This window comes from Tribolium madens, unplaced genomic scaffold (genome assembly GCF_015345945.1).
Source record: "Tribolium madens isolate multiple individuals breed KSU strain unplaced genomic scaffold, Tmad_KSU_1.1 Scaffold_71;HRSCAF=194;Tcas5.2_LG6, whole genome shotgun sequence".
NCBI classification, from domain to species: Eukaryota; Metazoa; Arthropoda; class Insecta; order Coleoptera; family Tenebrionidae; genus Tribolium; species Tribolium madens.
This window is the reverse complement of record NW_025401041.1, coordinates 4,143,281-4,156,390: the sequence shown is the minus strand read 5'-3', so window position 1 is coordinate 4,156,390 and position 13,110 is coordinate 4,143,281. Positions and strand designations below refer to the sequence as shown.

General features: G+C 32.3%; 2 protein-coding genes across 2 annotated transcripts; both read left to right on the top strand.

Annotated features, from left to right (window-relative positions):
- The first annotated feature begins 211 nt into the window (after positions 1 to 211).
- Positions 212 to 10,681, top strand: LOC123009135. The gene is made up of 21 exons (XM_044405263.1): positions 212 to 331; positions 379 to 540; positions 589 to 1,124; positions 1,169 to 1,258; positions 1,302 to 1,667; positions 6,463 to 6,737; positions 6,785 to 6,843; positions 6,890 to 7,137; positions 7,184 to 7,336; positions 7,386 to 7,552; positions 7,964 to 8,064; positions 8,113 to 8,265; positions 8,313 to 8,593; positions 8,638 to 8,889; positions 8,932 to 9,024; positions 9,072 to 9,325; positions 9,375 to 9,486; positions 9,535 to 9,806; positions 9,857 to 9,915; positions 9,964 to 10,319; positions 10,456 to 10,681. The coding sequence occupies exons 1-21, from the start codon at positions 256 to 258 to the stop codon at positions 10,630 to 10,632; spliced, it is 4,242 nt and encodes a 1,413-aa protein (XP_044261198.1). The 5' UTR covers positions 212 to 255; the 3' UTR covers positions 10,633 to 10,681.
- A 124-nt stretch (positions 10,682 to 10,805) lies between these two features.
- Positions 10,806 to 12,704, top strand: LOC123009080 (cytochrome P450 4C1-like). Its single transcript, XM_044405203.1, has 8 exons — positions 10,806 to 10,989; positions 11,034 to 11,231; positions 11,281 to 11,466; positions 11,514 to 11,580; positions 11,631 to 11,757; positions 11,803 to 12,030; positions 12,079 to 12,427; positions 12,483 to 12,704. Exons 1-8 carry the CDS (start codon positions 10,815 to 10,817, stop codon positions 12,653 to 12,655), a joined length of 1,503 nt encoding a protein of 500 aa, XP_044261138.1. The 5' UTR covers positions 10,806 to 10,814; the 3' UTR covers positions 12,656 to 12,704.
- The last annotated feature ends 406 nt before the right edge of the window (positions 12,705 to 13,110 follow it).

Sequence of the window (13,110 nt, the reverse complement as noted above, 5' to 3'; positions counted from 1 at the left end):
AAAACAAATTATACAAGATCATCAAGGAGATGCGCGAGATTCCGGACATCCTGTATGTACTAAAAAGTATGACAAGAAAACAAATACAAATGGTAGGTATTTCCTTGTCATTAATAAAAAATTCTTAATCTTGCTTTATTTTTAATTGATATTCTTTGTCAAGATAAAATAAGTGACTTATCTTATCAAAAGAATTAATTTTAAGATAAAGAGGTAATCAAAGATCCAAACTTTGAATGAGTCAAGAAAAGTATAATGAAGCTAAAAATATTAACCTTTATTCTAACTTGTGCCCTAAGTGCTAAAACCGAAAAGTACTTCAACGAAAATGGTACGAATTTGAGCTAAACCTTACTGCTTGCTAACCGATTCTTGAAGACATTCCAGAAATGATCTATTTGGACCCATCAACTAACCCATGCGATAACTTCTACCAATTCACTTGTGGTAACTTTGCCAAAATCCACCCAAGACCTTCATCTATGAACATCCTTGACCACTTCACTCTTCTCGAAAACGAATTGATTCAAGTCGGGAGAGGTACCATTCAATTGGTACCAGTTTTCGCTCCTATATTTTAAGTTTCAGAAATTTTATCAAATTCCCCCTCCGAGGATGATCCCATCGCATTGAAAAAAGCCAAAACGGCTTTCAAAAGTTGCGTTAATGTCCAACTACATAATACAGTGGCGGTACCACAACTACGCACCATTGAAGAATTCGGGGGCATGCCCCTCCTCTCCACTTCCAATAAAACAGTAAATTTCTCCTGGAACGATATCGGAAAGCTAGTTAGTGAGTACGGAGTTCCCCTAATTTTTGTTTACAGTGTGGCTCAAAAAAGTCAAAATGAGAGTATGATTGCACTAAGTTGGGACACTTTGACCAATCCAACTTTGTTTAGACCAAGTTTGGGACAAAGCTACGATCATGTTTTGGAAGAAGATTTTGCGAAATTTGGAAAAAATCGGGTCACACGATCAACTACTCAACCTTTTGATGTTTTCCTTCAAACTGTTGCTAAAAATTTACTAAAATACACCAATCCGGGGAAATCTGACGAGGAAGTTGTGGCCGAAATCGACGAAATGGCAACTTTTATGAGAACACTTGCTAGGGGAGGAGTACGTCATTGTGATTTTTGTACCAATAATGACCACATTTCTAGATTCAAAATGGTACAATTTTGCCTCTAGAGTCAGAAGTGACTTTGGAACAACTACAAGAGTGGACGCAACAACAAATTCCAGACGCAAAAGTATGTTTTATGTGTTTTTTTCTCTTTCTTAATTCAAGTTTAGATAGATTGGGTGGAGTACCTTGGTGCAGTTTTCCACAAATCGGGGGTCAAAATCACCCCACAGGTCAAACTATACCACCAAAGCATTGAACGCATTTACGGTACTCTCAATTTAGTCAAACAGACCGACTCTAAAGTCCTCAAAAACTTTGCTTTGTTGCGTGTTTTTCTCTTCCAAGCACCCGACAGTGATTCTGACACACGCAAAGCCTTTGAAGAGTACTACCAAGCCAAAAACTACCAATTGTACCCTCGTTGGGAGTACTGCACAAGGAAAATTCTAGATGTTGTTGACACGGCTAGTCTCAGTTATGCTGTAACATATGCCTATCAAAAGTACCACTTCAACAACCAGAAATTGTCTCAAGTAAGTCATGTACAGTGCGATCAAAAAGTCTGTTTATCAAGCAAGCGTAGAAATTTAAAACGTATGTCTGTAGAAGATAAAATGTCACAATGACAAATGAGAAATGTAAAAATATTTTTTATGTAAATTATGACAGGAAACCGTGGTGAACGATTTTTATGAATAAACACCAACAAGATCTCATTTTAGTTTGTTTTGAGACGTTTCATAGAATAATTCAATTTAATTAGCTCAATGTTTTACTTTTTATAAAATATTTTTTGACATCTAGGTAACATACGAACTGCCATGCAACATACGTCCTCAACTAGGACGCCTACTTGATAGAAAGACTTTTTGATCGCACTGTATAAGGCTCGGATTATATGCAAAATGCATATTTGTTATTAAGGGGTACATCAACAAAATTGTAAGTTTTCTATGCATATCTAATGTTTTTTGATTAAAATAAGCCAAACAAAAAATGGATATTTGACAACGTCGTGCATATTTTGGGAAACACTGCATATTTGCGCATATTTTCTTCAAATCACAAATTTCCGATTAAAAATTTCAGTTCAAGTCAAAAATTGGCCAGTTTAAGAAAAATGATCCGATTACATAATATATTAAAGAGAAAACAACCGGTAAATTGTAAGCCGGACTCAAAGAATTAGTATCTTGCTGAGTGTTTATTTTTTAAATTTGTTTTATTATTTGTTGTGAATATAAATTATGGAATCAAGCGTTTTTTTAAGTCATTTGCCTCCAGAAAATAATAATTAATATAAATTAAAGTAATATAAAAAATGTGATCGTATTTTGAAAACGAAGTTTTGTTTTGTTTTTGACTTATCTGCTTTTTTGCGATTTTTTTGTCCATATTGCAATTTATGTAAAAAAAAATATACAGGGTGACCCAGGGGTGCGTGCATGCTCAACAACTTTACTTTGTAAAATTTATGAGATTTTTTCAAAATAAGTAAAGTTGATGGTTTTTTTTCTGAAAAAAAGAAATCGAGTAGGCCGTTATCGTTCGACACATCTATGCAATTCTGAAAAAAATGTGCTGCAATAAAATGAAAATGTAATAGAAACAGGAGTACATCACAATAAAGGAAACAATTTCAGTATTTTGTCATTTTCAAAAAATCGTAGTAGGCGATGAAACATCGACTCCCAGTTTACCTTTTTGTTAAAAGATGTGCTAAAGCTTAAGGAATCGACGGGAAAAAAATTGGTTAAGTTGTCTTGAATAGTTTTGAAGTTATGAATTTTTTTGTGGGTCTATGCACGTTGCAATTTTGACACATAAATTGGCATAAGTCAAAAACTATTGCAGGTAAGTCTAAGAAACCAAGGTGCATTATATTGACAATTTAGTGGCAAATCCAGATATGTAATAAAAAGTTGGGGTTTTCATTTAAAAAACGTAACTTAGTTGTGTATCTTATTTGGGAATAGAAATATTTTTATAACGTGCCTCATTGTTGGATCTATCGTTTAAAAAAAATCATGTAAATAACTTGAATAGAAAAAAAGTTATAGAGCGTGCACGAACCCCTGGGTCACCCTGTATAAAAAAACTGAATATAAAGTAGATAGTTGTAATCCTCAAATTATAGAAAAAAATGGTTTTTTAGTACTTTATCATTTGCAAAAAAGTAAATAGTTGAAGTAAAGAATGTTTGATTTCATACTTTTTGGTATGGCGAAATTGTTACTGAAAAATACAGATTTCTTAGATAGGCTTAATTATGGTTATTAAAATGGTTTGTCTGAGGCAAAACCAATTTATTTGTTTTCTTTAGTTCATCGTATGCAGTTCAAGACGCCGAAAATACAAAGTTTAGTGTACTCGAGGATAAAAATTTATCCCAACTTAAATTTTTTATTGTTAAAAGTTACGCATATTGAAGCATATTTCTTAATATATTGTTCATATTTTTGTGAAAATACGTGCATATACTGGGTGTTCGGTACAAGTCGCCCCGGCTGATAACATCTAAACTTACTTCTTTTTTTCAAAAAGTAAATATTTAAGTAATAATATTAATTCTTGGCTTTCTTAATAAATGTATGAAATTTTTTTAACACATCCGGTGTTGCCGGAAATGTTACCAAATTTAGTTTTTCAAATAGAACACCTATGTTTTTTTCCTCGAAACAATAATAATTGGCATGAAAAATATGGTAAGACACTATTTCTTACAGTTTGCTTAACACAGTGCAATCAGAAAACATCTTAAATCTTAGAATTTCATAAGGAAATTTGTCGCTTAGCCTGATTTTTAATTTTAAAGCAAAGATGTGAATAAAAAAGTGCTTAGATACAGTTTGACAAATCTATTGTTTATTATATTGTACTTTGCAATGAATACCTTGACAAGTAAAATCCGCCTACGTTGCAAAATTTGATAATAAAATTATAAAATTTAAATTGTTTTCTCAGTGCATTATACAGGGTGCGTCAGAACTCGCGCCCCAGAGAAAAATGCCATATAAGGTAAAATACCAGGAACATGGAAAAAATGTTAAAAAAACATAAAAATTTTGAAGTTATTAGGGTTTAAAGTTTGCACTTTGACTCTATTTATTTCTGTTAGAAAAATAATTTTTCAAGTTTTTTTGCTATAGGCTATTAAAAGAGGAGACAAAGAAGCTGTATGCTAAATTGTAACTCTGTTTAATGTTATTTGTGGCTTTTATTGGCAAAATTTTTGTCTCTTTACTAAATAACTATAAAAAAAACATATACAAAATCATCAGTATCATTAAATAGATATAAAAAAATGTCAAATGTCAAAAAATTAATGGCAAATTTTTTTGGCAGATAGAATTTTTTAAACATTTTTTTCATGTTTTTGGTATCTTACCTTTCTTGAAAATTTTCTCTGGGGCGTGAGTTGTGGCGCATCCTGTATAAAGTAAAATGTAATAAATAGTTGTTTACCGTATTTTTCATGCCAATTATTATTGTTTCGAGCACAAAAACATAGGAGTTTCATTTGAAAAACTAAATTTGATAGAATTTCTGGCTACACCGGATGTGCCAAAAAAAATTGATGCATTTACTAAGAAAGCCAGGAATGAATAGTATTATTTGAAAATTTAGTTTTAGATAAAATAAGTAAGTTTAGGTGTTATCGGCCGGGGCGACTTGGACCGAACACCCTGTATATGCGCATATTTTACGAATTTTTCGTGCATATAATCCGAGCCTTAGCCATGTAGTACCAAGGAGCCGTTAATTTGAAAAAATGTGTAAAACTAATTCCAATTCCAAAAAAATCCACCGGAATTCCAGTAATTCCATTGTTTCCAGTTTGATCTCTATAATTTCAAAGTAATTCCTAAAATTCCAACTTTATTTCTGTAATTTCAATTTAATTTTCCAAAATATTTGCTATACCTATCTCAAAAAATATTCGACCAACTACCAGTATTTTCAAGCTAATTCCCTTGTTTTCATATTAATTCTAAATTTATTTCTGTAACTGACCATCTTTTATGTAAAATTGTCAGAGAATTCACGTAAGACCTCTAGTTTATTTTTTTTTAAAATTAAAAAACTAAAATTGCTTCTCTAGCAGAAACTGTAACTCCGATCGACTCCAGGATTTTGCCATTTGATATACAGAGTATCCCAGCGAGTCCATTAGTGACCTTTAAATGGTAAAATAAAAAATATATACAGTGTGTTTGTTTTTTGAGCTCCACCATAGGGCAAAGTTGCACATTTTTTTGCTGAAAAATAATCTGAAAGAAAATTTAATGTGTCATGTTTAGTTTTTGAATTATTGGAAAAAAAAACGGAAATTTGTAATTTTTGTGTTTATTTTTTCAAGCAAAAACTAAAAGACCTAGACGTTTTTAACTAGAACGTTCTTAAGGCACTTTTTTACAAGGAAACTAAATCTGTCATCGTATTTTCCAAGGCGCTCTTGATATCAGAGTTACAACACTCAACTTTGGATTTTCTTATGGACGCCATATTTAATTTCTGTATATTTGAAAAGTCTTTTTGTTTTTGATTATAACGATGTATCACACGTTATGTTCAAATTTTACATGCTGATCAAAATTAAGAAAAAGCGTTTTTGCGAAGAGTGCTTTGGAAAAAACGCAAACAATTTTATAAGTTTTATGTTTTTTTTAAATTTTACCTTTTAAAGGTCATAGACTTTTTCAACTCACTGTATAATTTAAGGCAGATTTCGACAGATTTTTTAAATTTTTTTGTGAATCTTCCAATTTTTGGAAATAAATCTGGTGTGAACATCACACGACTTTCCTTATCCTTATCCTTATTTGGAAAACATTCTAACGACAATAATTTAGAGTTGGAAATCCGAGTAGCAAACCTAACTTGCGTTAGTTAGAAATAGATCATAGTTGTAGCGGGTTCGAGTCTGGGGTGCAGTTTTTTTTTACTTTGGTACCCATTATTATTATTGTTTTATCACATTTTACTGTTTAATAAGGCATATTTCATGATTCTAAATAATTGACAACTTTTTAACTACTATTTTTTGTAAGATGGAAAATTAAAGGTGCTTTTCGATGGTACCGAACACAAGGGCCTACGCCAAATAGTTCCAGAGTTATGGTCGAAAATACGTTCCGGGTACTGAAAATCCTGTAATTCCAAAATAATTCCTAGTTCTACGAAATTTATTGTAATTTTCAAAAACAAATGATCTCTGATAATTCCAAAAAAATTCTAATAAATTCCGATTGAAGTCCAAAAATGTGCACAACTAACTCCAGAGTTAACGGCTTCCCGTCTTAAAACCACATTTTAACCACGATTCAGGTTTCAGAAATGATCGAAAATATTCGCGCAGTTTTTAAAGAAATTTTACTTAAATCTGACTGGATGGACGAATCACGTGATAAAGCTTTGAAAAAAGCTGAAAACATGATGATACTACTTGGATATCCCGATTTTGTCGACGATAAAAACACCCTTGATAAATTTTACCAAAACTTCCGAATTTGTGAATGGGATAATTACGGAAACGCTCGAACAATTCGGGCCTTCAAACAGGCGTACCAATTCACACAGTTATGGAAACTTGACCGTTCATTGTAGGTACTACTACAAACTAAACAAAAAAAACACCAATTTTTTTCAGTTGGGGTAAATCACCTTTTGACGCAAATGCGTACTATAACCGTCCCAATAACAAAATTGGTAAACTCTATCTGGTTTCTCATTCGTACTAATTGTAAAATTGCAGTGGTACCAATTTCAATGCTCAACCCTGTATTTTTCTACGGTGATAACCCAATTTTGGATTATAGTCGTCTTGGTAGTATTATCGGGCACGAAATCACCCATGGTTTCGATGTCAATGGTAAAAATTACGACCAAGATGGTACTATGATATCGTGGTGGTCCCAACAAACAATGGATGCGTTTAACGAACGAACCAAGTGTTTTAAAGAGCAATACAGTCAATATTACGTTCCTGAGATAGACAACTACGTACGTTGGTACCACTATTGTGACCAAAAAATTATTTTTTTCCCAGGTGAATGGTTCCTACTGTATTAATGAAAATTTGGCTGACAATGGTGGCATAAGGGAATCTTACAAAGCCTTTAAAACTTTAGCAGAAACCCAAGAAATCAAATCTAGTGGCAACTACACCTTGGAACAATTGTTTTTTATTGGTTATGGAACGGTAAAAGTTTTGTTTGGTGTGATATCAAATCTGTATTTTTTTTTCTCAGATGTGGTGCAGTGACGAATCAACTTATGCTTTATCATTAATTCTTGGTGGTAGTTATCCACCAAAAAGGTATAGAGTCATCGGGAGTTTATCCAATATGGAAGAATTTTCGCAAGCTTTCAATTGTCCACTTGGTAGTACCATGAACCCGGAAAAGAAATGTCAATTGTGGTAAAATAAAATTTTTCATTTTCTTGTGGTTTTTATTGCAAAATTCCAACAAAAACATCTTCGATTAGGTGGATTAGATCGAGAAAACGATAAGAGATCCTAAATCAATCAATCAAAGGTTTAGTCACCAAATTCATTTTATTGTTGTTCAGTAAACTTCCCTACAATTTTAGTGTTTTATTGATGGTTTAAGATAAAAAATGAAATACCCAATTGGATGAAGTTCAAGGACTCTCATACAAATCACAGCGCTTTCTTTGTAGTTTTTTTATCGAAAAAATCTACAAGTTTCCGCAATTTAATGATAATTATATACAATGAAAATAAAATAAAAATCATGTAAAAATGCTTAATTGATCGAAAATCAAACTATAATCTCCAAGAAGTTTATCTTATCGAGAAGGCTTAATCGAAAATAGCCATTAGGAATTTAGTAGTGCTAGTGCTAGTGATGGACGCGATTAAACTAATAATAGCTCTTGTGATTCTAGTCACTATCAACGCCCTTGGTAAATTATAATAAACTTGAAAAAATAGTTATCACAATTTTTTCATAGATGAGAGGTATCTAGACTTGACGGTGGATCCTTGCGATGACTTCTACCAATATGCATGTGGAAATTTCAAAAACGTCGAACCAAAACCCCCAAATGACCCTCTTTTAGATCTTTTCACCACAACTGAAAACGCAATAATTGAAATAGGAAAAGGTTAGTTAAAATCTTGAAACTTGAAACTATTGCGTTTCAAATTTTAGACATATTGTCTATTCCAATACATAATGGTGATGCTGAAGCTTTGAAAAAAGCCAAAACGGCGTATAAATCCTGTCTGGATACTACCAATATTGACAGACAATCTCATTATGAAAAACCTGAAAATTTGATTGTGAAACAATTCGGAATGCCACTCGTTGATAATACAACTCTAACAAAAATCTCTTGGACTCAAATCGGGGAAATTTCACGCCAGTTTGGTGTCCAACAAATGTTTGAGTTTTCTGTAAGAAACTTCAATACGGAGGATTACGTCCTAATTGTAAGTTTTCCATCTGAATTTATTTATTGCTAAATATGGTTCAGATGATTCCAGATAGTTTCAATGAACCAAAAATGATCAGACCTGAACATATCAAAACTCACGATCAAGTGTTACAAGAGTCGTTTAAAAACATGGCAAAAAAATACAAAACAAAACTTTACACTGAAGAAGATCCATTAAAAAAATTAATTCTAGACATCATAAAATATCTAGTAACTGAAAAACACGATTTTGAGATAATTGAAGAGTTACAGAAGATTGAAGCTTTCGCTTCGCAACTATTTTCAGGAGGAGTAAGTTGATCAAAGCAAAATTTTTGACTGATTTGTTTCCAGATTCTAGATGATAATGTGACAGCACCTGGTGATATTTTAACGTTGGGACAACTCCAGGACTGGACTGAGACAAAATTTGGAGCCTCTATTGATGTCAGTGGCCTCTAACTTAAAACCTATACTCAAAATTTTGATTTTAGATCAATTGGGTTGACTATTTTCAAGCCTTGTTTTCGCCATCTGGTCTTAACATAACTGAAGACTTTGTTGTGTATTTATTCGACCCGAAATCTGTCTACGGAATTTTGAATCTTGTCAAACAAACTGATCCAAACACCGTTCAAAATTTTCTACTTCTTCGAACCTTTTTGCATATGGCGCCAGAAAGTAGTCACGTGATCCGTAACGCTTTTGAGGAGTATTACAAAGCTTTAGGGTTGAAATTTTATGACAGGTACCAATCTTAACTGATAAAAAGCCTAATTAAAGTGTGTAATTTTTAGGCCTGAATATTGTACAAGAAAAATTCTCGATGTGATTGATTCGGCGAGTCTGAGTTTTGCAGTTGCGCATGATTATGTCAATTATCACTTCAATAATAATAAAATACGTAATGTATGACACTGCTACCAACCTAACACAATCAAAAAAACTAATTTCCAGGCTGTGAAACTGTTTCACGATATCAAAAAAACTTTCAAAAGAAGTTTAATAATAAATGATTGGGTTAGTGACAACGAACGAAATGCCCTAATTGAAAAATTAGATGATATCGAAATTTTTCTGGGATACCCCGAGTTTATCACAAACACAACGACTCTAGATACATTCTATGAAAACGTCGGAATTTGTGAATGGGATAATTATGGGAATTCTCAAAGAATCCGAGCTTTTAAACAAGCTTATTCTTTTGCATTGTTTAACAATCACAGATTGTACAATTACCAACTGTGTAAAAATTAACTTACTATTTTTGTTATTTTAGATGGCAGGTCTCACCGTTTAAAGTAAACGCCTATGCGCAAAGAGCCAGCAATCGAATACGTTAGTGGTTAGTAATTTTTGTTGGCACCACTGATCATATTTTTGCAGTAATACCACTTTCAATGTTCCACACGACGTTCTACAAAGGTGATGATCTCATTTATGACTATAGCAGATTTGGTAGCACTCTTGGTCATGAGCTACTCCACCATTTTGATTCTTCGGGGATTCACAATAATTTAAATATTTCACTTTCGGATTCTGAGACTTTTAAGAAAAAAAAACAATGTCTTATTGACCAATTCAACGCGTTTTATGTACCAGAAATTGAAATGAATATCAATGGTGAATTGACTTTGAATGAAAATATGGCGGATAATGGCGGACTTAAATTGGCGTATCAAGCATGGAGAAAAGTTGATGGGGAAAAAGATGCAAAATTGTTCTTTTTGGATTTTGCTCAAGTAACTGAGAACTTTTTAGTATGTTTTATTCACCACCGTATTCATTACTGACCTCCATTACTATTAAACGCGGTTGTGAATAAAATTGTATAGTATTTAAAAAGAAAATTGTATGTAATATACTATTTCATTTCAGTCGTGGTGTAGTCAAGAATCGGTTGAGTTTTTGAGTAACCTTGTCAAGACAAATGAGCATTCGCCTAGTCGATTCAGGGTTTTGGGAATTATGAGTAATTTGGAGGAATTTTCAGAGGCTTTCAATTGCCCGGTGGGAAGCGGCATGAATCCTGAAAAAAAGTGCACTGTTTGGTGATTCCACTGAAATGTAATAATATTGATTAATAAAAAAATAATTAAAACGAGTTCTCTCAAGTTATTCAAGTACCCAAATAAAAAACTAAAACATCCGCCTCGACAACTACAACTCCTGAAATTTTTACAGACGATTTAACAGTTATAAATGAAAGCTCTTTGAAACGATCAAAATTCAGTACAATGCAACCCGACGTTACATATGCCTTAGCTTGGGGGCTCTCAGCCCTTGCCCTTTTTTTCATAATAAAATACAATTGGAGCAGGCGATGGTTATACTATTATGGGTCTAAGATAGACGGACCCTTCGGATGGCCCATCATCGGAAGCGCCCATTACTTCATCGGGGGCCAAAAAGGTACAAAAATCACAAATTTGTTTCAATCAAACCTTCGTTTTCAGTATTTTATAAAAGAATGATCCAAGTGTTTGGAACACGCCCATCAATTTTTAAATTCTGGTTGGGTAAAGATTTATTAGTGGTGACCTCAAAACCGGAAGATGTTGAGATTGTGTTGAATAATAGCAGTTGTTTCGGGAAACCGAAATTTTACGATTTTGCGTTTAAATTGTTCAGGAACGGACTTTTGATAGCGCCTGGTCAGTATTTGCAAAATTTTGAGAAAATTTTGATTTTTTCTTATTGTAGCGAGTATTTGGAGAGACCGAAGAAGGATTATTAATCCGACTTTCAATCCGAAAATTCTCAATTCGTTTATTGAAATTTTTCAAAAACATGCAAATAAATTAGTTTGTGTCCTTGAAGCGAGTTGTGGGAAAGAATCGGAGGATATTTTTCTGAAATTATTTAGATGTACTTTTGATATTGCGTGTGGTGAGGATTTTCATTTTTTGTGAAACAAAATAATTTTTTTTATTTAGAGACCCTCGCTGATGTCGATAGTGATTTAATTAAAGGTCAGGATGAATACCTTCAGACAGTAATAAGGTGAAAAATATCGTTTGAAAATAAAAAAATCTATTAATTTCTTTTTTCAGAATGGAAGATATTTTAGCAATTCGTTCATTGAGTTATTGGCTTCATCCTGATTTTCTTTGGAAACGTTCCACGTATGGAAAAGAAATGGAAAAAGCATCGAGTGAAGTGTTTACCTTCGTAAAACAAGTAAATAATCGAAATTTTTTAACAAATTATTGAAATAAATTTTAGATTTTAGATTTGAAGAAATCTAGCGAAGAATTTGGGATAGATGATGAAAATTCTTGTAAGAAGAAACGTTTTCTGAATCATTTATTAACAACAAGTGAGACAAATTCACAAATTGATCAATTGGCTATTGAGGAAGAAATCCAAACAATTTTGGTTACTGGTAGTGAGACTACAGCTATCACAATTGGAATGGTTTTAATAGTTTTGGGGATATATCCAGATATTCAGGTGATAAAAATAAAAAAAATTAAACAAAATTAAAATAAATAATTGTAGGAAAACGTTACGGCCGAACTCGAATTAGTTTTGGGTCCTGATGATCGAGAAATAACTTTAGAAGACATAAACAAAATGGAGTATTTAGAACGTGTGATTAAGGAAACACTCAGAGTGCTTCCAATAGTACCAATTATTACAAGAACGGTGGAGCAAGATGTAAAATTAGGATCGAAGACTATTCCAGCTGGTAGTTTTGTTCTTGTTCCCATTGCTTCCATTGGTAAAAAAGCTGAACTTTGGAAGGACCCGAAGAAATTTAATCCTGACCGATTTTTACCCGAAAATAATGCAAATCGTCATCGTTGCTCCTTTATTCCGTTCAGTTATGGTCCTAGAAATTGCATCGGTTTGTTTTTTAATCATTGTCGATAATAATTTTTATCAAAATTGATTTTTTTTAGGTTTCAAGTACGGCATGATGTCTTTGAAAGTACTTTTAGCAACAATTATACGCAAATTCGATTTTAAACCCTCACAATATAAGAGAATTGAAGATGTTCGTTTGGTTTATGGTATGGTTGCAAAACCGAAACATGGCGTCAAAGTAAAATTAGAGAAGAAAAGTGTTAATTAATAAAAAATGTAAATGTATTTAAACAATAAAATAAACAATATGAAATTAATGCTTAGTTTGATTTCCCTACCACATCAAAACCAAGTGAACTTCCATTAATTTTTATTTACTACACAAAAATCGTATTTATATTCAGATTTATTAGCGGCTAAAAAAAGAGCAAAAAATTGACAATGAACCACGAATTTTATATTAAATAAAAATAAAAAGGTTAGGAACAATTTAAAACATTGCTGTTTTAAGATTTATATTTGTATTTTTTGCAGTTTTGCAGAATTTTTCTAAATGTCATAGTTTATCTTAGGCTATACTCAATTTTCTATAACTTTAACTTGAAACCCCTATTTTTTTACGTACGTAGGTAATTTGGAAGGTATTAGTTTTATTACTACAAAATGTTCTACTTTTACTAAAAATTATTGTTTAAAAATTTATTAAAGTTGACAAAAATTAAT